The following is a 27155-nucleotide window of genomic DNA, read 5'->3' on the forward strand; positions in this document are numbered from 1 at the left end:
CTCACCACAAAGTGACTCACATGACTTAAGTTTGTAATGAGTAAAAAAAATTTCTAATGAAATGAAGACAGCATGTGTGTCTTATTCTGGTCACAAAGTTGTGCTTTTACAAGATTTTACTCTTGTTACTAGGGTTGTCACAATTAAACATTCTGAGGTGTAACATATTGCTAAGTAAATATAGACTATAAACAATATTGAAACTACTTTATGCCACTGACAAAATAACCCCAGAGCAGATTTAATCCACAAAAACTATTCTAAATCTACAATATTGTTTAAAAAATTTGCTGCAATAAACAAACAGCAGAATAAAACACTTTAGTACTTAGTTTGTATCTGTCATGAGTTTGAAGACAAAAATACATTGTGCCTGCTTTCATATATTGAAAGATAAGTCAATATATTAATTATCGTGAGAGGCCTACTCATTGATAAGAAAAAAGTTGGGTATTTCAGCTTTAATAAAGGATTGACAAACCAAACCATATGGTTTTTTTATTGACAAGTGGATTGGCTGTGAACCTCCCAGTGGGGGAAAAATAAAACAACAGTATCATTGATGGTAGATATGACTAAATATCAGTTAAAATGCGATTAGTTTCCCAGCCCTAATTCACTGTATTTCATACATGGGCAACATAAAACATAAAACATTTATGATTAAACACATGGTTGTTGTGGCCATTCCATGAGTTGCCATAATCTAGCACAAATTTAATAGCACCAAAACACAGTGCCTTTGAATGTGTTCATCAGATGTCTTTATATCGCCTTGTTCGCTCCAACAATGGTTTCACAGCTGGATATGACAGGTTCACAGCCCTTCGCCGAGTTTGTCAATGTGCAATCAGAGAAAGAAAGGGATCTACCCTGTTTAAAATGCACTGAGCTTAAAAGTGTATCTCCATGTAATAACACCTTCTGGGTGTATCATTACAGATTAAAAGCAACCCAAATCTGTCTCATTTTGCAAAGGATTTAAGACAGGCAAAGCAGTGTAGTTTTCTTACAAATGCAGCAGTGGATTGTTGGGTAGAAAAATGTGGCTATAATAATTCAAGGTTAGACTAAAATTGTCCTATCTATTTGGGCACTCGCCTTAATCTTGTTTTGTTGAGTCCACAGTAAAACAATACTTGGGATTGTAATGATAGAAGTGCAGCTATTGTTTCGAAGTGCTGAAGTTTAGGAGGAGAGTGGAGAATGAGATAAAGGATTGAGAGGAGAGATGGTATCAGCTCCTCCAGAGTGTCTGGCACAATGGCATGAGAACCAGTGTCAGCCAAAGGACCAGGCAGACTAGACTCATCTTTCTTTAATTAAAGCTGATGCAGAGATTTTGCTTTTGAAGCAAAAAAGTTAAAAATTGCACATAAACCTACAGTTCTAACTATAGCAGTGGTTGTCAGACTCTTAAGTGTACCACTGGTTGTATGCAAGCTCCTTTTAGTGGGATGCAAGGTCATCTATAGTTCTAGTTTGTAATTTAGAGTCAGTTTTGGTTAGAACCATTTAGACCATATCTTAGACCTTGATCAGTCCGATCAAAGACCCAGTACAGATCTGGTGGTACTCAGAAGACCAAATACTCTCATAGTGGTGTGAAAAGTTTGAGAACCACTGATCTATTGAACAAACTTCCCTCTTGAACATGGACCATAAGAGGCCCCTGGTCCCATAAAGAAACAAGCAGCCTCGGTGCTGGAAAAGGTTTTAATGGGTTAATGCAGGCATTCTTGCAGACAACAACTTCATCTTTTTTGCTTTGAAAAACAAAAACAAAAGATGTCTCAACATGACACTGCATGGTGAGTAAGATCATGTAAAAATGATGCTACTCTGTATTTTACAAAATCCTTGGAAGTGCCAGTCACACCACGCCACATACAAGACGGACTGAAGAACGTGACAACCCCCATTCAGACACAACAACATCGCCAGTAGACTGATGCTCAGCATCCTACAAATATCCAAGCATGTTAGGAGTTTTGCACATACTCAATTCAATTAAGTAGTTCAGAGAATTCTGAAAAGAAATTGTTAAAAACAAAATTGGTACTTGGACACTTTCTTTGACAATAACATGACCATGCATTAGTCTTGCCACTTTTAGTTAACCACAATATATTGAGAATATATAATATTTGCAAGTTGGCAATACTAAGAAAAGAAATTCAAGATTTTCTCTAAACAGTTCACAGACATATGATCTGGATATTCAAATGGGAGACTGAGTAAATATTTTCATATACTTGTTCCAATGTTACCATTTGATCGGGTCATAGAGACCGATGTATTTAACATCACTGGGTCTTAAAATGGCAGCACACGCTTCCCCCGAAACTATGCCAAAGAGCAGACTTTCTTGTTTACTGGTCTTAAGATGTTTCAGCTGTCATTTACATAGAAATGGTGCCATCAATATGGGGCATACTCATATTTAAAAAGTGTAAAGAACTGACCTTGCACTGAAAGTGTTCATGCTCTTGAATGTCTAGTCACAAAACGGGCTAAACATTACAAATATATAATATTTCCCATTTAGTTAAACCTTTGTTACGTTCCTATAGAACTCCATATCAAAATGACTATTCATGGGAACTAGTGCAACCTGGAGGAGGCCTGGTCTGTGTGACAAGGCAGGCACAGCGTAAAGACAAAATACTCTAGAGCGGCTCCAGAGCAATGGCAGATATATTAAGGCCATTATCAAAATCACAGGAAAAAACAGCAGCAGACACTTGCCTTGCTTCCCTCTGAGCTGAACGTGCTTCAGCCGAGGCAGCAAAGCAAGCCAGCAACACTGAGTCTACGTTTTTCCGTTCTGTTGTCGTTCCTCTACGTGCCAGCCTCCACACATGCCGGGCCAGTAAGCGCCACTCTCCTGTCCTATTCAAGTGTGTTCAGTTTGGTGGAAGTGAGTGGCGCCTTCGAGAGTCCATCCTCTGTAAACCCCACACTTACTCCACAGACGTCCCAGGCGGTCAGGACTGTTTTAGACGTTTCCGCGGGAGACCAAATGGTGGGCACTGTGCGGACGCCAAAGCTCGGAAAGCCTCAGCGACCAAGTGAGGGTGGGACTGGATCATTGACTTCCAGCCGGCAGTCTCCATTATGTCTGTAGCATGACTGTAAGCACACACACAAACACAATTATATTAACGCTCAAAGTTTGAAAGTGCACATTAAAAATCAATCAGCTCAAATGGGATTGTAATGACAATGCAAATAAAGTAGGTCACGACTCAGAAGCCATTTCGTACCCGATACAAATGCAAATAACGGACACATTTCATTTAAATGTATTGTATGTAACGTTAGAAAAACAAACTTCCCTCATGTGTAAGACATTCTCTTTCGGACAACAATTAAGTGACTTTGAAAAGCGTTATCAATGAATTCATATCAAATAATAATAGTTATGAATATTAGTTAATTTGAGGTAATTTCAAAAGATTCATATTTTAACCCATAATCGGGCAGCCCTAAAAAGGAGGTCATGCAAGATTTCTCCTTAAAGAAAAACTTCTCCCAATATCCAAGTCGCTGTATAAGATTCCTCAAATATTCCCTGCGATTTATTCAGGTACAAGTCTATTAATAACAGGGATACACAGATATGGAGCTTCAAACTGAGAAGGCAAATAACACTCTGTCTGCCTGGGCTAAAACAATGAATTCTAATGCATCTGGTTGTAGAAGAGATAAGAGCGTGGTATTAATCTTGTGTCACACATATCAGCTAATTACATACTTGCTATTCCAGTTCTTTCCATCTTTACAGCCCAGTTGTCTCAGGACACTGCACCTATGGCAAGAAAGATAAAAAGGTAAGCATTCAGGGCTGGTAAACAGAAATGGCAGCACAAATTTATCACTGGAGTTTTTTTTTTTTTTTTTTCGTTCCGATACTTGCCTGTTGATAAAATCTATGGCTTGTGCTTTGAGCTGCTCTGCACTGTGCAAGTCTGCGAGGATGAGGGTGTCGGCCACGTTCTCCACAGAGAGGCTGTTACAGAGGGCCTCTTCACACATGACCTTTAAACGTTCCAGAGCGTACTGGATGGCAAGAGGGAGGGACAAAATACAGCAGTTTAGGGATGAGCGGTGTCTTTGAGTTTTCTGTTTAAGGTACACTATGTAACTTCTCCTGGTAAAGGGTCCACCACCTGCTTCGTCTCCATAGAGATGTTATTGCCAAGAATGATCTACAGTATGGCATTAAACCTTTCTCCAAACAGACAAGACATTAAAAATCCCAGGCCAATTTTACAAGTCAAATCTCTGGAGAGGAGACTGTTTACAGCAAGTATATGGTTTTCTCAAGGAAATTGATACAATAAAAGATCATGTTAAAAGCATACTGTGTAATATTTCAGTCAAAGCAACGACATCCTCATGGAGATCAGCAAGTGGCAGACCCTCCACCAGAAAAGTTGCATACTGCACCTTTTATATTAAAACTAGATGCAAGGAAGTAGAGATGTTTTGACAACAATTTCCTGTCTTACGATTACATCATGATTTGATGATTACACATAACTACCAACATGACCATACAACAGTGAAATTCATAATTTTCTTTCATTCACAGTCTCTTATTCACTTTTACATGGCAGCTTTTCAAATCAAACTTTCTGAATATTAAAATAAATATGGTGTATAGTTAACCTATACAAAAACACACTTTATATTTTAGGTCTACTTTGTAGAGTCTAGATTCTATTGAAATTCTTGCATTGTTAAATGATAAAGGAATTAAATACTTTAGTATTTACAATTACATTGTAAACTGAATAATTTAGATTATCGATTAACCAAATAATCTTGACATCCCTATAAGCCCCTATATGCACGCTAAACTTCAGTCTCAAAGGACAAACAATGTTTCGGTACAATAACACAAAGGGATAATAAATAAAGCTCCCAGTGCATTTATATCAGTGCTGTGTGGTTTCTAAACAGACAAATGCATATTGATGCGAGTAAGACAAGTCTCATAAGGATTTAGCAGATTACAAAGATGTTGATGATGAAGGATTAAATATTTAATTAAACTTGAGTTACATACAAACAAATGCGCAAGTTAAGACGCAAACGCACAATACAATAAAAGCACAAAACTCTATTATATCTTATCAACAGCAAAATTATTACCCAGAAATGGTTGCACTAAACCTCTCGGCAGATGCATAAAAAAACATCTTTGGAAATGTGGGAAGTTAAGAGACATATTGTGCTTTTTCTTTAGCTATTTAGTATAAAACTGTAACATATGTATACATTATTACTTTACATTTTGTTCATAGTAAACTACAATGTTGATCTAAAACGCCTCAGTAATAGGAACGGTCCATTGACTTCCTGTGTAAAACTGATAGGCCCAGATTTTTTATATAAAAAGTACAGAGAAATGGGTGGAGATAAAATTTTCTGAGCACTCAAGCCTCAAATATGCAGGACAATAGAGGATTACATGCACATGAATCAATCAAAATATAACTCAGCGTAAGCTAACAATAATGAAACCATTGTAACATAGTTAAAAGCTCATACAAGTTGATCTTACACAATATCTTCTAAGGTTTTAAACACTCACTTTGTCTGCAGCTGCCAGCAGGTTGTCGGCCATTTTCTCCAGGTTTGGGGCTTTTCCTGTGTAAATGAACCCCATCATCTCTTTGAAGACTTCTGGGTCCACGTCACTGATGTCAACACGATTCTGAAAGATACAATCGGTGGTTTAACAAAGAGACCAATGACAAATTGTGTTCCAAATGTTGATTTTCAGCATGTAACATTTTCAAAAAACTAATGTAGTAAATAAACTACATGATCACAATTATAACTAAACAATTAAAAAAAACAAGAAAACAAAAGTTGAATTGGCACAAAATCTGGTGCAAAACATAAATCAAAGGCTCTCCAAGTTAACTTTTGAAAGTACATGATTTTAATTATTTTAGTCAAGAAGCCATAAAATTGGTAATTACCTTTTTACTTTCCTCCATTTCATGTTCAAACATTGCATTGAAGACAGGGGACCTCGCTGTTGACAATTAAGAAAAAAAAAAAAAAAAAAAAAAAATCAGTAACACATTCAAATACACATTAGCACATGATTTTATTGCTGTACAGAGGAAACCACCAAAGTCAAGCACAGTTATCAATGATGCATAACTTCCACATTTTGTTTTGCCTCTGACCAGTGCAGTGGTCTCCACCTTGTTCAGTGCAGATAAGCTGAAAAAGAGCTAGCCCCTCAGTTTAGCAGACTTAAACAGCTCTGGGTCATGTAGGGCCAAGCGGTGATAGTAGGTGGATTAGTGCCCACCACAATATTTGAGGAAATCTAAACGGTGCAAGTTACATTTTGGGGATTTTTTTTTATAAACATATGAGATTTTTAAATTTTGTAATGAGCTCAATTCTCAGCTTTACAATTAATGCATTATTTATTTACACTCTAACCACAGCTACCCCGGGGTAGACTGATGAAAACCAGGCTGCACCATTGGCTCTTCCGACCACCACCCATTCAATCACACGTCACACGTACATAGGGAAGGTGGGCGAAGTGCCTTGCTTAAAGCAGACCTATTATGCAAAATCAACTTGTCCGAGGTTTTAACCATGTTATAGTGATTTCCCATTCTCATTTGCCCTTTCAAAGTTGTATTTGGAGTGATACATGCACATTTGAGCATGCACTACTACTTGCTAATGTAATGTGCATCCATCGATCAGAGGTGCCGACAACTTCACGGCTCTTTGTTGTGACGACGTTTTTGGCGTCATCAGCTCCCATTGGTACTGCAGTTCTCTAACACAGAAGTGAGCAGACTTGCTTGTTTTTATTAAGTTGTTTTAGATGAATATTGAGATTTAAAGTGTGCAAATTATAACAATGATCCATGGGTGTCCCAGATTATAACTATATAGCAGGCACAAGCACAAATAGGTCTTCTTTAAAGGACACAACAGTATGCTCAGACTAAGGCCACTGTGGCACCTGATATTCCCAGTGGTCTATCATCCAAGCACTAACCCAGTACCCCAGCCCTGCTTAGCTTCTAGGATCAGACAATGGTACGGACATGTTTAAATATAGTTAATAAAATAAGAAATTCTACATTCTTGTTACTCCAATAGTTTTAAATGGTTTTAAATATATGGCCTTGCTTTGAATATATGTGGCTTATTTGATAATATTATAAGTTTTCACCTGTGTGTTCAATGTGTTTATGAAGTTTAATGTCACCTTTTGCTTGTCCTGTAAACTTGCTAAACTCCTCTTACCTCTCCTCTCTCAGAGCCCTTAGTGAAACCCATGTCTTTCTAAGCACTTTCTGATGACTGCAGTTTGCTGAGAACAGGAGGAGAGCAGGAGGAAGCTCTGACCTGCCAGGATGGACTTGTGGGCTTTGAACTCCTGCCCTCCAACGTAGAGGCTGCAGTCAGTGAAGCGGGAGCATTCCCAGAGGTTTCCCAGGTCATCAGACAGCTGGCACTCCGGCACCTTCAGCATGTTCATGTTGGACTGACCCGAAATGTTCACAGAGTCCTGGACAACACTCACCTAAAAAAAACAGATGCGGAAATGTACATATATGAAGATAATTTTGAGGTAAAAAACAAAAAAAGCAAAAGCTTTCATTATTAAAGAGCTTTATCTTATGTAAACTTTATTCTAGTCAAGGTAAATGCATTATATGGTAACTCAATTGAGATGTCATCTGATGCATTTTACAAAGCAGTTTGTAGCGTGTACAGAAACTGTCAGGATCACCTCTTTTCATTCAATCAGGCGCTTTGTAACTAGGAATCACGGAAACCAACTGCATGACACCATCCCAGACAGTTATTTGTGTAATGGTTCAATAGCATGCTGGCAGAAAGGACTAAATGGGCGGGGCCAAACGGTTCAAACTAAAACATGTTCCTGACTCATGGTTTAAAATCTGGTACAGGCCCTTTAAAGGCTGAAAATTAACACATTTTTATTGAATTTAAACAATAGTTTGAAATCATTATTGATCAACAGAAGAAAATTAAATGAGATTACTTTTTGTCATATTATCCAGCCCTAAAACAGCCAAATTATTTTTGTCATCTATATTGAGATTTTAATAACAGCAATATTTTTGTAATATTGAAATTAAATACTTGTAGATAAAACAAAAGAAAAGAAAAACAGCACAATGTTCAATCATAAAACAACAGTGAGCATAAACATACTTTTTGCATTATTTTCCTTGATCAAATTTCAATTTGGTTTTGAAAGTTGATTCACTGAAGGGTAGCTTATTACTTTCATACAATATGTAATACCAGATGAAACACTAGATGAAAGTGTCTAAAATATATGGACACTAGCACCTACCAATTTGCAACCAGGCACCATTTGTGGATCAAAATGGTGCTGAGAAGACCAACAAAACCATGAAAACTGTTCAAACTAAATTGTTAGTTACGGCACCTAATTGATAGAAAGTGGCATTACGGGTTTAATTTGAATGTAATTTGCCAATCAATGTGGCAATTTAGCGAGAACTGCAAAATCTGTCTGGATCATCTGTCTGAGCACCATCTCACCCAGGCACCATCTCCCCCAAGCATCATCTCACCCAGGCACTGTCTATTTGGGATCTCATTTACACAAAATTCATTGACACTTCATTTAACTTGTCTCTGAAGTAGACATGCTACAAAACATTCATTCTTTCTGACAGCCCAAATTCAATTCATTTGGAACAAGCAGGGATCCTGCCTCGGAGTTTAAAATGTAATTGGGAGGAAATGCCATCAATATTTGGAGTTAAATGACACTATTCAAGTTGTACTGCCAAGGACGCAGTTCATAACAACCACACTGAGATTTGATTCAGGAGAAGACATGCAAGCTCTCCAACCAGTTACCCACAGCCAAGAAACTCCCACACAACAAAAAAGCATCAGCAACTTGACCTGCTTCATTTTGAAATCAATAGGTTTACAAGGACTCTCAAGTTTTCAATTAGAGATTTTTGAAATTCTGAAATAGAAAAAGAATTTGCTTTGTGTTTCAAATGCAATTCATAAGTAGTTGTTGTAAACTTGTTTCTATATCTTGGCAACAAGAAATACATCTAATATTCCCAGTTCAACATTTGCAAAATCTTTAAGCAGCCCACCGTTTATTTTAGACAAAAGCAATAGCTCCCAACAGGTTCGAAACACAAGAAGCTAGATTATTCATTGATTGCTCCTAGTATGATGGCAACATGCAAGTAAAGAAAACACAAATTCACAAAATGAGATGAGAAATTACCAATAACTTACAGTATCCACATATTAAAACAATAAAAGGATTTGCAAGAAAAAAGGGATAAAATAACCAATGCCGTGGTTCAATGTAAAATGATGACCTAATGCATTTTCAAGATTTTGCTTTCCAAGTACCACTAGATCTAAACCAGGTCTGTAACGAGGCTATGAAGTCTAAACTAGGACTAGAACAGTTTTAAAATAGGACTACACCACTGCTACAAATGACAAATGAAGAGAAAAGTGTGTAGACATTGATTTTAAATCAAAGACTAAAAACAGAGGACTATGTGTACCATGGAAGTTTGTATTAATGCGCTATAACAATGACCCTCAACTCAAAGTATTTCTGATTTTATAGCATCTTAATTACCATAATTGTATTATTTTTATATATATATATATAGGTATATAAAATGTTATTATCATTACCATTATTGTTATTATTATTCACATATTCATTATGTATTTATTTATAATTATTTAAAAATGCAACTACTCTCAAAAAGTTCTCAATAAGTGTCTTACCTCACAGAACAGCGTGAGTTTGTCATCTGGCAAGAGTCCATTGGCTTCATCAAGAAGAAAATCTCTTCGAATGAACTTTTTAAACCCCCAGTCTTTGCCTTGGACAAATCTATATGCTCTTTGGCTTTCTGTTAAGACATGAAAACATGACAAGTTGTGATTTCAAAGTTAAAACACAGACACCAGAGGCTTGTGCAAACTCACCCATCGCTTTTGTCTCTTCTCTTTTAGCGTTCAACAAAGAAAATTTGAACTTTGCTCTTACTTCACTTTTTGGACAACTAACAAGAAGTAAATACAATGACAGATAGTCTTTACTTTCATCGTCAAGCCCCTTTGGATTGACCCGTAAACACCTGGAAAGTTAAAGAAAATAAAAATATCAACACAATTCTAAGACTGTATTAATTTCAGGACAATAATGTTTTTTATAAATGTATAAATTTCATCTTTTGGGAAACTAGTACAAAAATAATTGTAGAACAGTGCAAATATGTCTGCGTGAAAAATATGTCAACAATGGTTATTTTTCTCTTCTATAACTTCAATACTGCTACTGCTGCTGCTGCTGCTACTACTGACACTGTGGTTTGGTCATGTGACTTGTGTGTTGCTTTGCTCCTTACCCTGAGTTTAGTAATAGTGCACTTTAATAAGATATTATATTGATGCCAGATTACTGTAGGTATGCACTTCCACCCAAACTGTCATTTGTACTTCACGAGGATAGCCTTGATTGACATAATCAGAACAGTTGTCCTTTTGACACTGTTGACAATACAATCTGGCACCATTTAAATGTAACATACCATTTCATCTTGTCATTGGGTCCAGACGAGAAGGTTGAGCTTTTCAAGACTTCACCCATTTCTTCTCGACAAAAACTGAAGTTGTTTATGGTCCACATGTAGGAAAATTTAACCACTTTGACCTTGTAACAAAACAAGACAGCATGAACCATGTATGTGGATATAATTAAGTCAGACCAAACATTGTGAGCATGTCCATACCTGTGTGTAACACCAGCTCTCTGCCACAGGTCCACTGGACATCTCCCCAGGAGGGGGAGGGGTGGGAACCCGTGACATCACCACCTTAAGTCTAGAGCTCTCGTCTTCAAATCTCTAACAATCACATGAGAAAACAAAAACATGACATGTTTAAAATCTCACAAATAAACACTAGTAAGAGCAATAAGAAGCAGACGCATCTACAACTGTAGCTTGATGCCTAAAAGAACACAATGTAAACAGGAACACCCAGATTTACATAGGTCTTAAATGAGTCACAACTTTTGGGATAAGGCTGAGAATGATTTTGTTTTACAATAGTTTCCGATGTTAGACAGTCAGGCACATTGCAAATCATGACCAAAACCGGTCTACGCAACTCAGAAAACTGAAATTAGTTTGGAAAAGGAAAACAACCACAAGAATGTTCAATGCCACAAATCACTCACTGGTGTGTGGCATTTAAAGCAAATCTGTAAGAACAGGTAGTTCTTGCACAGGCCCATAACAGATGTGGCAATGTGCTAATCAGAAACTTCAACTGGAATGAGAGGCTGTCTTTCAATTTGCACAGACACACTCAAACACAAGATTGTACAAAAATGTTTTACTGACAGTTGAGCAAACCAAAACAGCGTTCTGGCAATGCTCCTCGCAGTTTCAATGATTGCTGCCAGTGCAGACTGGCTGTGGGAAGCTGTTCTAACTAAAACATTTTATTCTCCTTGACCGACTTTGAAGTTAAGTCTAAGAAAAAGTGTCTAGCCAAAAACATCTCCAATTTACCCAAGTTGGAAAGTAATTACTAGTTGGGTAAAGTGAGTAATTCACTTTAAATGTGACTCTGCATCTTTGTACTGCCTAAGTAGTACGCCCACAGACTTTTATTTCAATTATTCAAACTCAAATATTTTCCAGTCATGAAAAGTTAATAAAAATACACATGGGGATTTCTCAACATAGCAACTTGTTAACTGACTAAACAAAGGCAGCCTAGTTACTCTATTTAACCTAAAGTAGTGCCAGAGACACTTACAATTCATAAACCGCTTGAATTATGCTATAAATAAACAGACATTGAGCAGAGCTGTGGGAGTGTTCCACTGCCAGGTCAATCCAGAAGTTTACTTTTTTTTTACTTTGGGATAATTTGTGGCTAAAGGTAATGAAATGATGGCCTGCTTAGCTGTTTTTATGGAAGTCTCCATAATAAACCACAAGTCTTTCTTAAAACATACGTTATTCAGTTATCCAATTCAAATTTGGTTTCAGGCAAGAACATTCACTAGGCTACAGCTCCAGGCTAACTAACCACTCTTAACACTAAGTACTAAAGCCACTCAGAGCACAACTTACATTGGACCACCTTTAGCAGCCAAATGAAACAAGATAATCAGCCAGGGAAATAATATCTTAGTAATCACCTTTTGAATAGTTAGAAAATACAGTTAAGGTGGTAATAATCTAAGTTACCACAGCATCCTTCATAGCTCCATCTTCAGATTTCATTCTAAAAAGGAAAAAAAAATGTGTTAGATCTTGAGAAATAACTTCATAGATTTGTGTCAGTATATCAGGCCAGGTAAAAATAAATAATTGTTAATCATTATTTTTTGCTCAAGTTTATGGCATATTGCTGCATGCTTAGTCCAACTGTTTGCTTTTGAGCCAAATGGGGGTAACTGGTATTCTCATTTGCATTCATATTGTATATTGTAGTGCAATACTGGCTTAAGTTTGAATGTCTTAAAAGTGGAGAGAAAACTAGATTATAAATAGATAGACAGCATGTAAACTAACAATTACATGCTTGTCCAGTTGTGCTGCCTTTAATTTGACCTGTATTTCAAAACCCAGTTTTGTTTTGGGGATGATTCTATTGGGCTTGCAGAATCATTTAGCTTTCATAGTGTTCACAATTTCATACTGACACTGTATGCATATAAAGAATATAAACTGTTTATGAAGATTTCTGACGTCTCACACAGATTACAAGACCCACCCTAAGGTCCTGGCCCACAGTTTGGGAAACTCTGGCTTAGTGAATGTTCTAGTAAAACATCAAATGGTTTCAATTAAATAGAAATCACAAAATTGTCCACGTATCGCGCTCTACTGATGTGTCAACAATACTATCCAGAACTCCTGTCAATGCCACATTAACATATATTCACTTCGACTAGCAATGTGAATGCAGTTTAAATTAAATGCAATCATTTTGGAAAGTGGCTAAAACACTCAGCCAATGAAATACGCAAAACTAGCATGTTGGATCGTATCTGAAAAATTAATATCAACTTCTTTAGCGTTAAACCGCAAACTAGCTAACATGAAACGGCTAGTCCAGAGCATCCCATGCAGAAATCGCCTCTTACATTATAAAACATACTACGATTGCTCAAAAAATACACGTATGGCTCTGTAAACTATACGAGGATTGACAAATGTTAAGTCAGTCAGCTGCGGTGTAGACAGGACATTACCCGGTGAGAAACAAAGGGCCTTCTATGATCCATGTAACAGGATGCTAGCAGCCCAGGCTAACGCAAACTACCCCTGCTAGCCGAAGCTAATCTGTGTGGTGCTTGCTTACAAAAAAGTTTAAAAAGATATGGTGGCGGCGTACCTTTCAAATCCATTCTTCCAAATCTATCGACTAAAACATGCAGCTTTGTACCACAGCCGCTGATTTCTCTCTACGCAACTTTAAAGTCGTTTTCAAGCAGTGTCTTCACAGGGTTTCTTTGTCTTATTTATATCAGAGCTAGCTTACATCTGACTAGCAACTCGGTAGCTTCACAGGCTAGAAAATATATCCACTGCGCATGCGCCACATTTTGATAACAAGCTTCTCCCTTCTGCAAAGATAGACAATATTAAACAAGAAAATGAACAATGCATACTACAACAACAAATAAAAATAAATAAAATGATCTATTTCTTTATATCTCTATCTATGTTCTATGTGGAAGTAGGAAGTTAATTTCAATCTCATAGCCTTAACCTATCAAATCTGTCAGCCCTATATTAATTGCAGGGTGGTAGCAGTAGACTGTTTACTGTTTATGATTACTAATTATCGGTTATTGAAAGTAAATTTACAATGCATTGACACATGGCAAAGTGAGTAGTATTAAGTTGCATAGTTTGTATTAAAGGCTGTAAGCCATTGTCTACATGATTAAATATCAAAATATGTACTATGCATTTGATCAGATGTAAATGTATGTAAGTCTATTCATATTAATTATATAGTCTACAGTAGATAATGGGAAAATCATCAAAATTTGCAAAAAATAAATAATACAAAATTTAAACTTGCCGTGTAATCTTTCAGTTAAGGGTAGGGCCCAAATTAAGTCTCAGTAGGTCTATTTTTGTGTTTAGCTTTACAGTCAATTATTAATGTTGTGTAAAACTCAACCAGGCACTTACAACACATTTCTGATCATTACAGAGAAAATCCCCAAAAATAATAGTGATGGACTATACCATAGATTTTTGTTTCAGTCTGACACCAAGTATTATGGCAGGTATAACTGTATTGATCTGATACTGTCAACAATACAATTTATATTAAATGCATTGAAATTCCTCTACTATAAATAATTTTACCTTGGCATAGAGGCTTTCATTATCTTCACTCTGCCTGTCTGAAAGATCTAAAAATGAAAATAAAAACATGCATTTCAGAAATGCATAACTGTGCTGCATTACATTACTAATGCATTACCTTTTTTTTTTTTTTTTTTTTTTAAAGAAATTTTGAGTATTTATATTTTTGTATGACAATTGATACTTCAATACCTCATGATGGTGGTCTATCAATCTTTGCATCACTTATGTATATTTATGTATGTATGTACTTATGTTGGCTTTTCCTTTTTTTTTTTTTTTTTTTTTTTTACTAAAACAATCTTGTACAAGAAGTTATTTCAAATCATAGACTATACAGTGCCTTGCAAAAGTATTCATCCTCCAAGAACTTTTTCAAATTTTGACAAGTCGCAAACACAAATTATTATTATTATTTTAGATTTTATGTGAATAAGTAACACAAAATGGTACATAAATGTGAAGTACAAAGAAAATACATCATTTACAGATAAAAATACTTTGAGGAACCTCCTTTTGCTGCAATTACAGCTGCAAGTCTTTTGGGGTATGTCTCCACCAGCTTTGCACACCTACAGACTGAAAGTTTTGCCCATTCTTCCTGGCAAAACAGTTCAAGCTCTGTCATATTTCATGGAGACCATTTGTGAACTGCAGTTTTCAGATCTTGCCACAGATTCACAATTGGATTTAGGTCCGGACTTTGACTGGGCCATTCTAACACATGAATATGTTTTGCTTTAAATCATTCCACTGTCGCTTTGGCTTTATGTTTAGGATCATTGTTCTGCTGGAAGGTGAACCTCCACCCAGGTCTCAAGACGTTTGCAGACTCCAACAGGTTTTCTTCCAAGATTGCCCTGTATTTAGCTCCATCCATCTTCCCATCAATTCCCTGTTCCAGCTGAAGAAAAGCACCCCCATAGCATGATGTGGTGCCACCACCATGTATGACTGTGGGGATGGTGTGTTCAGAGTGATGTGCAGTGTTATTTTTCCTCCACATGTAGCGTTTTGCTTTTAGGCCAAAAAGTTTGATTTTGGTTTTATCACACCAGAGCACCTTCTGCCATGTTTGCTGTGTCCTCCAAGACTTCTTATGGAATGGTTTTCAACAATGGCATTCTTCTTACCACTCTTCCATAAAGACCAGATTTGTGTAGAGCACGATAGTTGTCCTGTGAACAGATCCCATCCCCTGAGCGCTGGATCTCTGCAGCTCTTCCAGAGTCACCATGGGCCTCCTGGCTGCATCTCTGATGAGTGATTTTCTTGTTCATTCTGTAAGTTTTGGTGGACGGCCATGTCTGGGTAGGTTTGCAGTTGTGCCATACTTTTTCCATTTCTGGATGATGGATTGAACAGTGCTCCTTGGGATGTTCAATGCTTGGGAAATCTTTTTAGATTCAAGCCCTGCTTTAAATTTCACCACAACTTTTTCTCTGACCTGTTTGGTGTGCTCCTTTGACATCATTTTGTGGTTTGCTTTCCAACATTCTCCAACAAACTTCTGTGGCCTTCACAGCACAGCTGCATTTATACTAAGACAAGATTACACACAGGTGGACTCTTTTTAGTCATTAGGTCAACATTCAATCTTTCCAAAATCATCAGGCAACTTCTAAAAGAAATTGGTTGCATTCAAGAAAAAGGGGGCTGAATACTTTTGCACGCTGCACTTTTTTGTTTTTTATTTTAAAAAAAAATTGGAAATTTTGTAAAATATTTTCTTCCACTTCACACTGGTGTGTCATTTTGTGTTGCTCATTCACATAAAATGCTAACAAAATGTATTTAAATTTGTGGTTGACATGACAGTATGTGAAAAAGTTCCAGAGAGATGAATACTTTTGCAGGCCACTGTATAAAAATGGACACAGCTAACCTGCTAGCCACCTCATTGCAAATAGAAAGTGATCATGGGTGTGCTTCTGGCTCCATCGACTTTGGCTTCAATTCACTTTACATTGAAAAATTGTCACCCCTCTCTCTGTAACTGCTGCAGTGAGCCTCGTCATTTTATTCTTAAACTGTTCATATTAACCCGCTCTGATCCTGGTATTTTTATTTTGCTATTGTGTCAGTCAATCAAGATGTTATGTCCCTAGACCTTAAGTTCTTTTCATTGTTTGTATTTGTCCATTATTTTTTTTTTTTTGTGTGTGTGTGCTTGAATCTGTCTACCTTCCCATGAAATCATAGCTGTGTAAGCCCTTGCCTGTTATTGAGAGGACGGTTTCCCAGCCTGGCCAATGCTGGGGCCCGTCAGCTGCCTCCCTGCCTTTAAGAAGATTCGGGCTGCTGGCCTGCATGTGGCCAGTATGCCATATTCCTGTGTCTCTTTTGTCATGTCACTATGGTGGTAGTGAGTCTGTATTTTGAGACACTTGGCCGTCAGTAGTGTGTCTGTTTTTTCATCAAGATTTTGTTATGTTACTGTAAAATTTATGTTTTGGTTAATTTTACCTTTGTTTTTGTTTATCCCTTGCAAGGTGCTGTCTGTTTCAATATTTTTAAACCCCTTTTGTTTAGTTTACCCTCAACATCCCTGTTCATTAAATTACTTCTCACTTTACCATTTTCCATCTTGGTTTCTTTTGTTACTTCCCTGTCCCCACATGAGCTGGGCCGTAACACAACATATGAACATTAATAACAGACGAATCAGGCGCCTTCTTTCCCCAAGGCGAATCGCGCTAGCGTTAGCAAAGGGTTTGATTGACAGCGTTGCTAAGCGTGTGGGAGAGGGTGTTCCCTTCATCAGTCTCACTCTGGATTGGCTCTTTGGTAGCTATGATACTTGCGTTCGGAATTCCAAATATGGAACTTGGCTCCAAATCGCCCCTATAACTGCCAGCCTTGATGAGCTTTATTTGACTGGAACGCTTCAGTCAAAAGACATGACGTCACACTCCCTTAGCCCACTTCTTTATACAGTGTATGTTTCAAACATACTGACCGTGTCCATGTGATTGGTGAACACACAGTCTTCAATGTGGTGTATAATAGCTGGTCTCGGACATGGAGCTGTATTTATGTATCAGAATGGACAGATGAAACCTCTTATTGCGGCTCATTCGCTGTCAGCCCTTACGTGTCTCCTTCCTCTGATGTTCCTCGTCCAGCACACACCACGCAGGGGTCTGCCATTCTCTGAAACAATAGCGCGTAATGGCTCCCTGTAGACCGGTGATAACTAATTCCCTTTCAGATGAATGGACACTCTTCTACAGAATGAACGATAAATACCTCCTTTGGCACCAATCAGTCAACATTCATGCACAAAATATTCATCAGCCTTTGATTTAAAAAAATATTTTTCTGTGGTGACAACAAACATCACTTAGGTAATGCTCAGATATATTGTAAAAAAAAAACAGCATGGAAAATGTCATGTTTTGATACAGATGCCAACTTCAGATGCTTCTAACATCATATGCCGTTGCTCTGACCTATCTTCAAGTAGAAAGGATGAATGATAAGATCGCTGCTGGAGAGATAGAGCTTATCAGACAGTTAATTTAAGGTAAAAAATGTCTTTATAGAAAATCTTCCCAGAAAGCAACAATTGAAATCTGTAGGTAAAAGAATGGATGTGTAATTACATTCTTTCAACTATCCTTCACATTCTTAGCACTAAAATTGCCCTATTTAAATAATTACGCCAATAACTCAAGTAGCTCTCCACAGTATCTCCTTAATCAAATCTTAACAATGACCCAGCAGTCTCAAAGTCCCATCTATAATACTGCCATAATTGTAATATCTAGAATGGATATTATTTCTCACAACTATTCAAGGTTCCTGTAATGAAGACTGATATGGAGGAGAGTTATGAGCACACTGAAAGGGACTATATGACAGAGATTTGACAAGAGCAGGCTCCTGTACTGACCTTATCACAACATGGCCGACCATAGACGTCAAGAAGAAGAGAATTATGCCTGACATCAGTTACGCACTTTGTTGTAGAGTTTGCAGAAGAAAAGAAAGTCATAATATTAAACAATGGAGACTCTAAAAAGACCCCAGGATTTGAAATATGATTCTATTTAAGCAATATGAAATATGGTAATAGGCAAAATGTGTTAACAGAAATGCATTCATCAAAGATATGGACGTTTAGAAAAGAACAGTTACTATGCCTCTGTATTAAAATCTAATTTAGGTGACAAAGAAAATTCAAAATGATTTAATGATAATGGGATTCCTATGCATCTTTATGAGACTGCTGATGTAATTTCAGTAGCAGAATCGAATTGTTAAACATGTTAAAGTAAAAAAAAAAAAAAAAAAAAAAAAAAAAAAAAAAAAAATATATATATATATATATATATATATATATATATATATATATATATATATATACACACACACACACACACACACACACACACCCACACACACACACACGTATATATGTGTATATACACATATATACATACATAATACATATATAATTTTACTATGTGCACAATCGGGTTCCAATTAAGTTCTCAGACAAGTTATACTGAGTCAGTATTTCTGAAATGTGTGTGTATTCATAACCCCCCGTTGGCATTTGTGAAACTTCCGAAAAACCTTTACCAAATATTTTTAACAAAAAAGAAGTAGTCAACATATTTGCAGGGGATTGTGTCAAACACACTCATTACACCTCTTTGCACAATATTGTTCTAGATGAAGTTTCTTTAATCTGCAAATGAGAAGATATTAATTTAGCAGAAAAGTTCTTTATAGATTCATTGTTAAACGTCTGAGGACCTGGTGGTGTTCTACACAAGGGTTTGTGTAAGGCTTCCAGTGCAGTTGTTGCTTTTAATTTATTATCATGCCATTATATGGAAAGAATAAATTTACAGACACTCAAGATTATTGTCAATACATAGTGCAAAATTATACAATATAAAATATGCTTGGCATTTCTTTTTTTTTTCTTTTTTTTACCAGGTAAAATATATGAGCACTAATTTGCATTTCTAATTCTCATTTATAAACATGACCTGGCCAATACCAGAAGGGATCAGAAGCACACCTTATCTGAGTATCTGAGCATCTAAGGTTAAATGTTCATTTAATGTAAAATTTTGTATTGAGCACTCAAAATGCTTTACGTTAAGCAACCACTCATCCAGGTATGTGGTTGGTAAGACAGAGCATACACAGACACTGGTTGCGAGGCACGATGTGTCTTGACGCAACAACAGTATGCTCTGGGGAGGGAGGGGATTGAATGGTCAGCCTTTGGGTGACTCAATGAACATTTCATTAGAAAAAACTACTGCTACCCTAATCACAAAGCTATCGTGCCTAAATTAATTTATTATAGTACAAAAAGACTGTTGTGGTTGCACTTTCTATTGCACTTACTTATAAAACTCTGCCCACATAAGACTACTTATCTCCAGAAATCTTTGCAGATTTTTGTGTTGTTGAAATATATATTTTTTTAATTTAAACCATTTCAAGTTAAGTGATGTAAAGTAAATGATAATATTTAAAAAAAACAACAACAACTAAACTATCACAATAACCATTCAGGCAACATTTAGCTACGCACGGACAAACAAAGCCCATCACTTGTGCACTCCTCACTGAAGTCGACGCGCTGTTATTTGTAAACAAGCTCTCCTGCGTGGGCCATGTTAAACGTGATTGGCTGTGAGCTGAGGGAGGAATAAGACATTATTATGAGTGGATTGGGTGCGTCTCATTGTTGAAGCCTTGCGCTGCTGATAACCTGTCGTTCTTCTGGTCCGCTACACCTGCTTTCCTCACGCGCTGCTGGGACCCGCTTTCTTCCTGACAAGCTCTTGTCTTCAGTGGCCTTTCATCTCCTCGCTTCACAAAAGAGAGTTTAGAAGTCTTTTATCCGAGCCTAGGGGTACAGTGTGCTGTCTGCCCGGAGAGGATTCAACCAATTAAAGAGCTGCAGCTATGCTTATGAACCATACATCACAGGGAGGTTTAAATGTTTTTCACTATCCCACTTTTCATAATTGGCAAATCCTCTGCAAGTCACTATACTCAAACTGAACCTGGTATGTTTAATGCACATCTTATTATGGACTATATTCTCAAGGTTATTGCTGTTGAAAATGCATTTGTACTTTGGTAGGCATTGTTTATGCCTTCAGCCTGGAATTGTCATAATTTAATTGTTGTAAATCAAAAACAATCTGGTTAGATGTAATGGGACATTTCTATCTTGTGTGCCAGTCTTCAGACAGTAGCAGATGTTTCATTATAAAGTAATGATACCATAGAGACACATTTAAGAACATGAGTATGAGAATACTTTTAATACTACATAAAATATATTGATGGAGAGTCATTAAATGTAATGTGTCTTTGGAGGGGTTATCACTAAAAAATATGTATTGCAACTTTAAAGCACACTCATGTTTTATAATAATGTTTTTCGTCAATATTATACTTGAACTGCTCAAGTGTCTCAGAAGCTGAACATTTATTGAGCCCATCTATCCCAATATGTTCTGCTACAGACTTGACGTAGAGGAGCAGCAGCTCTACTCAAGGCTCTTTCCAAGCTTCTCATCCTTTGGAGCACCCAACCATTGCAAAATAAACTCAATAAGGTGACAGTACCAGCTTAAAATATATGTGTGTGAAAAGTGAAGACATTCCAAAGACTCTGAAGATTTCCTTTAGAACCCATACCTGAAATGATAAATGAAAAAAAAACAAAAACAAAATTTAAACTCTGATACAAAAAAAAAAAAAAAAAAAAAAAAAAAAATCACAAGAAAAGACCCTATACTCAAATACGACTCAGAGCTCAATACAGATTTTGATACCGCAACATAATTTGTATAAAGAAGTAGACTATGTGAGCACTGTTACCTCCAAACTGCGCGCGTGCGCAATTGCGCACTGCTGACACCGTCTCCGCGCACAGAAAATCTGTGCTGCGCAAAAAAAAAAAAATCGAACGGGAGCTGAAAATAAAATAAACACACAACAATTCATTCTGCGCTATTTTTCAATGTGAGTCAGTCAGTGTGACCGGCGACTAGCTGCTCCAGCCAATTATCTGATTCACATACGTATTTGTGAATCTTATCAACGTCACTGACAGGCGTCCTCATGTGCCGCTACCAGTGTTTTAGCCGTTGCTCTCTGAAGAACATAAAAACCGTAGCGCTGATATGATATGTAAATGTACAGTAATAGAGCAGCTGGGTGTGCAGATACAGATTCCTCTCAGTGTGTATTGGTCATTGAATACTGTCACTAGTTTATGAGTTGTAAAAATCAAATGATCGTGTCTTATATTGAAAAAGAGTTACCGGACTGTCTCCCAGACCACAGTAGGATAATCTCACTCAGTGCACAGCAAAAGCTTCTCACAATGGCTTATATTCATAATACAAGTCAGAGCTTTATAATGAAAATGTTCAGTGTGTTTTCAACATTGTAGTTTACATTTGGCTTGGTTTGGTTGGAAGCTCATGTTTTGCTATAGTTAAAATTAAATATTTATACTTCCAATAGCATTAACTACCACACAGATCATGAGCAAGATTTTTGTCATTTTCATTGTATAAGTGGCTAAAGCACTTAATTAAAAGTCTTATAACAGGAATGTAAATGTGGTAATTTGATTCTTTTAATAAACCATTTAAATTGGACGGATGCGATGCAGCATGACCACAGTGCGCACGTCTGATGTTGCTCACAGTGGTCCATGGGACCGCTCAGGGAGTTTGTGTGTTTGCTCAGACTCGTGAAAAATTAGAGGGAACATTGTACGTGAGTGTGACGTCATCCATAGCATTGGTCTCCAGTCAAATGAAGCTCATTGAGGCTAGCACTTATAGGGGCAAATTTGGAGCCAAGAGCCATATTTGGAACTTGGACTGCGAGTATCATAGCAACCAAAGAGCCAATATGGAGCAAGGCTGTTGAAGGTAACACTCCTTCCTGCTCACACTGCTAGCTTAGCACATAGCAGGAGCTTAGCAATGCCTGTCAATCAAACCTGTTGCTAACGATAGTGGAAGGGACCTCTGGAAAAGAAGGTCCCTGATTTTTCTGTTATTAATTATCATATCTTAATCATATGGACATAATAGTGAAATAAAAATACCAGAATCATGTGGAGCAGGTTAATACAAATATTTTGAGACCAAAATGATGAGCCTGACAGCAGCAGTTACCAAGAGAGGGGCAACATTTTTTCAATACAAAGTAAATTGGAACCAGAGTCAATGGAGGCAAAAGTGCACCTATGCTCACTTTCTATTTGGAACGCAGTGGCTAGCAGGTTAGCGACGTCCATTTATATATACAGTCTATTAACAATGGTTAAAGCCAGGTTACAATATCAAAACTGAACTGTGCACATCATTTCCACACAGAATGGTCAAAACAACGTTTTTCATACAATACATTTTCAATAATACTGAATCTCATTTTATCTCTCAGTATCAATACCTGCTTGAAAACTAGATTTAGTATTGAATATTTGGTAATACATGTTCTGAGTACCTAAATACACACTGTGACTAAAAGAAAACAAATTCAATTCACTTAAAATGCAGCAAAACACATCTCCTCTCCTTGTATTTATTCCTTGTGCATTATGCATTTGCTCTTAGCTGTGCTCTGAAGAGATACCAGTGTGGATGCATTACGGAGCGACTGGCGTTGAGCAATTGCTGATCCCTGGGAGTGATAAAGAGAGGCAGCCTGTCTGAGCTGAAAAAGGAGGAGAGCTACGCAGCATATAGACCAGGAAGGTCACCAGCTGCCAACCAGGTCCCGGTCAACTGAACAATGTCCGCAAGCTCTCCTCTGCTGCTGACAGTAATGATTATGCTATATGTACTATCAGCGGGTGCAAAAGCACTGCGTAGGACAAAGAATATATGCTTTATGGAGTGGAGGAGGTAATCAACAAGAAATGGGCAAGTTCAATAAAATACTCATAAACTACTCATACCATACATTAGCACAACAGTACTTCTAAAACTATGACTCCTAATACATTTGCAACCACTGCTATTACTTCAGCTAGAATGAATTAACACCAAAAGTACCATATCTTTAAATACGGAGTGATCATGGGATCATGGGATCCTTTTCTTAACTGCAGCTGCAACTCACTTTACATTAGAAAACTGGCGTCCCTCTCTCTGTAGCTGCCGCTGTCAGGCTCATCATTTTGGTCTTAAATGTTTGTATTAACCCCCTCCACCTGATTCTGGTATTTTTATTTCTCTATTGTGTCTGTAGCTCAAGATATGAACATTAATAAGAAACAAATAAGCTTCTTTCTTTCCCAGAGGTTGCTAGCACTAGCAACAGGTTTGATTGAGTAAGAGGCTTTACCTTCAACAACTTTGCTCCAGATTTGCTCTTTGGTTGCACGATACTCACAGTCGGAATCCCAAATATGGCACTTGGCTCTAAATTCACCCCTATAACTGCTAGCCTTAATGAGCTTCATTTGACTAGAGCTGAACGCTATAGATGATCTTTTTTATGCTTCAAAACAATAGTTCAAAAATGTGGAAGCAGCTTCTGGTATGATTTAAAGTTGCCTGGAATGCTCCACAGTATGGCATTTAACTTATCTAGCTTGTATTTATCAAGTGTTGCAAGTGCATGCATTAAATTACTAGTCTTAGATTGAGATGGCTTCACCTAGTGATGCCACATGCTTGTATCCATAAGGATGGATACAAGCATGGTGGAAAAGTCAGAACAATAACCTCTCCATAGATACAAAAGACGGCAGACTTTCCTCCAAAAACTTACATGGTGAATCTTTAATATACAGAAACACACTTGAAAGATAGAAGTATTAACTCTATTGGTAGCACCAATGAAATGTAATTATTTAAACAGTGATTCTGATCTTGGACTTTAGCAGCAGAACACAAGCGTGGAATGATCAGGAGATATGCAAAGGCGATAATCCGTCAGACAGCTTACTATCACTAACTTTGCATATGGTCATTTTAAGGACACGCTTATCTCTCTGGCGACACCGTTTACAATGTGTATAGATTTATTTACTTTCCTCTTGACATCCATTTGTTTAAGGGAGCAGGTATAAAAGTCATTCCCCGGGCTCAGACTTTAAGTTGTATCCTTTGGAAGATTTTACGAGGGTAATGGTGAAACCCATAACCTAAAGTTCTAGGTCAGCTCTGTGTTAGCTGCAACAGTTTGTTTAACTAAATATTACAATTATAGTATTAACTGGCACCTTTTGTTTTATTTGCACAGGATGGATAGGGATTTATTCTGCTGCAGGCTTGATGTAGAGGAGCATCAGTTCTAATCAAAGCTCTTTTCAAGCTTCTTATCCTCTCTAATAGAGCACTCAATCATTGCAAGGAAAAACTCAAAAGTCATGAGGTAATAGTAGCAGCTTGAAAGAAAGTTATGCTTGTGAAAAGTGAAATATTCAGAAGACTTTTAATTTATATTTCTTACATAGTGAATCTTTAATTCCCACTCGTATTTTAAAACCAACAATACTCCAAATTATCAAACTTTTTTTTTTAACATACAACATGTGTCTTTTTATTGTTGTCATTTTAGTATTTCATTTTTTTTTATCTTGGTCTTGATTCAAACCTATTTATGAAACACTCGCCTCAAACCATTATTGCTGGGTTTCAGATGACATCACCACCTTCTATAGGCCAATAATATTTAATACAGATGGAGCAGCTAAAATGAATATTTTTAAAATGTTGATTGCTGATGCTTTTGTTCTAATACAGTAACTAAAAATCTGTAAATATTAACACCACCATATTCATCTTTATTCTTCACATTATATTTTTGCCCCCTGTTAACATAACATACCTAATTTAATAGGTTCTGATTTGTTTAAATAAAATAAATAAATAAAAACAATAAAATTCAAACACTGACACAAGAAAATACCCAATATTCAAATAAGACTCAGTACTCAATACAGATTTTGATACCACAATGGTTAAAGCCAGGTCACAGTATCAACTTTGCAAATTATTTCCACAGATGGTTTCAATAATAAATGACAAAGTGTTCATGAGAACAGGTACAAGTTGTATTGTTGTATTTAAAAAAAATTCTTTGCATATCCCACACTTATCACAATCAAAGACTGCCTTGAGAAACTGATATATTGTACCATTATCCTTATTTCATTCTGACTAGATTCTCTGACACCGAATGTACTGAGGTGTCAACACTTAAATATATAACATATTTCCACAGTTGAAATTCCTGACAGTATGCTTCTGTATGTATGTCTTCATGTAAATTCTCTCCTGTTGCCACGCTAAATCATTAATGTCACTGGCATCTGCTCCTAATCAAATGCCATGTTACATCTGACAGAAAAACTGATTGAACCAAAGTCAATTTCACCTGCAAAATTGAATTGTCTCTATGCCTGTACTAGTCCACACGTCTAATAGAGTAATATGCAAATTCAGGATTTTTTTCAGTGTTATAAAACATGCTATTAGGTGAACTGTACTGCTCATTACATTTCCCACTGAAAGGACTGCTCTCTGAATCTGTATGTAGCAGATTTTCAACATTGTTTGGTCACTTATTTATTGGCAGGCTTTCCCCAATCACATTTCTGGGCAGGTGCATCATGGCTACCCTCCACAAATTACATCCAGAATAATTTCATATTGATTAATGTAGCTGCGTTCCTCCTGGCTCTCTATTGCGTACTACACAGTCTATTTGGTGTGAATTACTGAGGCCGTTTCAGCGTACAAAGCCAGCCCTCTCCACTAAGGCGCGGGCTCATGTGTGGACTGGGACCCCCTAACTACCCCTCAGAACGCAGGAACCACTAAAGCTTTTAATTGCCTTCTGTGCAAATGGTCTTTCTGCATTTGATAAAGAGTGAGGGGAGGTGGGCCAGAGCGAGAAGAGGATGCACAAGGCTGAGCTGTTGGAAAGAAGAGGAGAGAGTAACCAAATACAGTAACCAGGAACAGTATACAAAAATGGAACATCTCTGAAAAAATAATCTAATAATATTACAAATTTATTGGATTTCCATATTGTGACTGATTGTATTTAAATGTCTATGGGTCCTCTTTATTTGAGGGTGTCACTGCAGCCCTATACTCAGCCCAGAGCCCTGAGGTCAGCTGACTAGCTACTGATGGCTGTGCCCATCCATATCAGAGGTGACAGAGCCTTTTCTGTGGCAGTTTCCAGACTATGGATCAGCCTCCCTCTGCCTATCAGATCCTCTCAGTCTTTAACACGGTTTAAGACTAGATTGAAAACCCACCTCTTCTCCCTGGCATTTAATACTAGTATGGTTTTACCATTTCATTCTTCTTTGTTTATGTATCATATCTGCATATTTGTTCTATGTTGACTGTTCACGGGAAGCTCTTTGGGCAGCTCAAGTTGCATTTAAATGTGTTATATAAGTTATATAGCTTTTTAGTGAACTGTAGCACAGAAGTGAGAATCTAAACCATCACACACTTATGGTGTGATGTGTCATGTTAAAACTAAATCCCTCAGACTTTTCAGCAGGTCTCAAACAATAATAAAAAAAATACTTTTAATTTTTAGTCCTGTTCAAGATGTAGTGGAGTAGAAAGTACAGATACCTTCTCTCAGGTGTAGTGGGTTAAAAGTGTCCACTTTCACTACTTTTACTTTGTCACGTTCCGCCACTGCTATCAT

The 27155-nt window shown here is 37.1% G+C and overlaps 2 protein-coding genes across 3 annotated transcripts in view; one reads left to right on the forward strand and one right to left on the reverse strand.

The window, feature by feature from the left end:
• LOC117389406 (UDP-glucuronosyltransferase-like) overlaps positions 1–27155 on the forward strand; it is a 136056-nt gene that overhangs the window by 49293 nt on the left and 59608 nt on the right. The window lies entirely within an intron of this gene.
• Positions 1698–13648, reverse strand: spopla (speckle type BTB/POZ protein like a). 2 transcript variants are annotated; one of them, XM_055230880.1, is made up of 12 exons: positions 13474–13648; positions 12321–12357; positions 10848–10961; positions 10647–10768; positions 10042–10193; positions 9838–9965; positions 7405–7582; positions 5997–6052; positions 5603–5725; positions 3920–4062; positions 3758–3811; positions 1698–3132 (listed from the first exon to the last, which is right to left on the reverse strand). In XM_055230880.1, exons 2-12 carry the CDS (start codon positions 12354–12356, stop codon positions 2988–2990), a joined length of 1251 nt encoding a protein of 416 aa, XP_055086855.1. In that variant the 5' UTR covers position 12357; positions 13474–13648; the 3' UTR covers positions 1698–2987. The 2 variants fall into 2 exon arrangements, with proteins under 2 accessions (XP_055086855.1, XP_033842612.1); XM_033986721.2 differs by having other exon boundaries at positions 12272–12357; positions 13474–13642.

Source organism: Periophthalmus magnuspinnatus, chromosome 21, assembly GCF_009829125.3.
Source record: "Periophthalmus magnuspinnatus isolate fPerMag1 chromosome 21, fPerMag1.2.pri, whole genome shotgun sequence".
Lineage (NCBI taxonomy): Eukaryota > Metazoa > Chordata > Actinopteri > Gobiiformes > Gobiidae > Periophthalmus > Periophthalmus magnuspinnatus.

What these genes read in the sequence shown, in the direction of transcription:
- spopla (XM_055230880.1), bottom strand. Translation starts at nt 12,356, where the DNA reads ATGAAATCTGAAGATGGAGCTATGAAGGATGCTGTG. An exon ending in AGAGCTGGTGTTACACACAG is followed by an intron (nt 10,769 to 10,847) that starts GTATGGACATGC and finishes TTTTGTTACAAG; the next exon opens with GTCAAAGTGGTTAAATTTTC. An exon ending in AAATGGAGGAAAGTAAAAAG is followed by an intron (nt 5,726 to 5,996) that starts GTAATTACCAAT and finishes TGTATCTTTCAG; the next exon opens with AATCGTGTTGACATCAGTGA.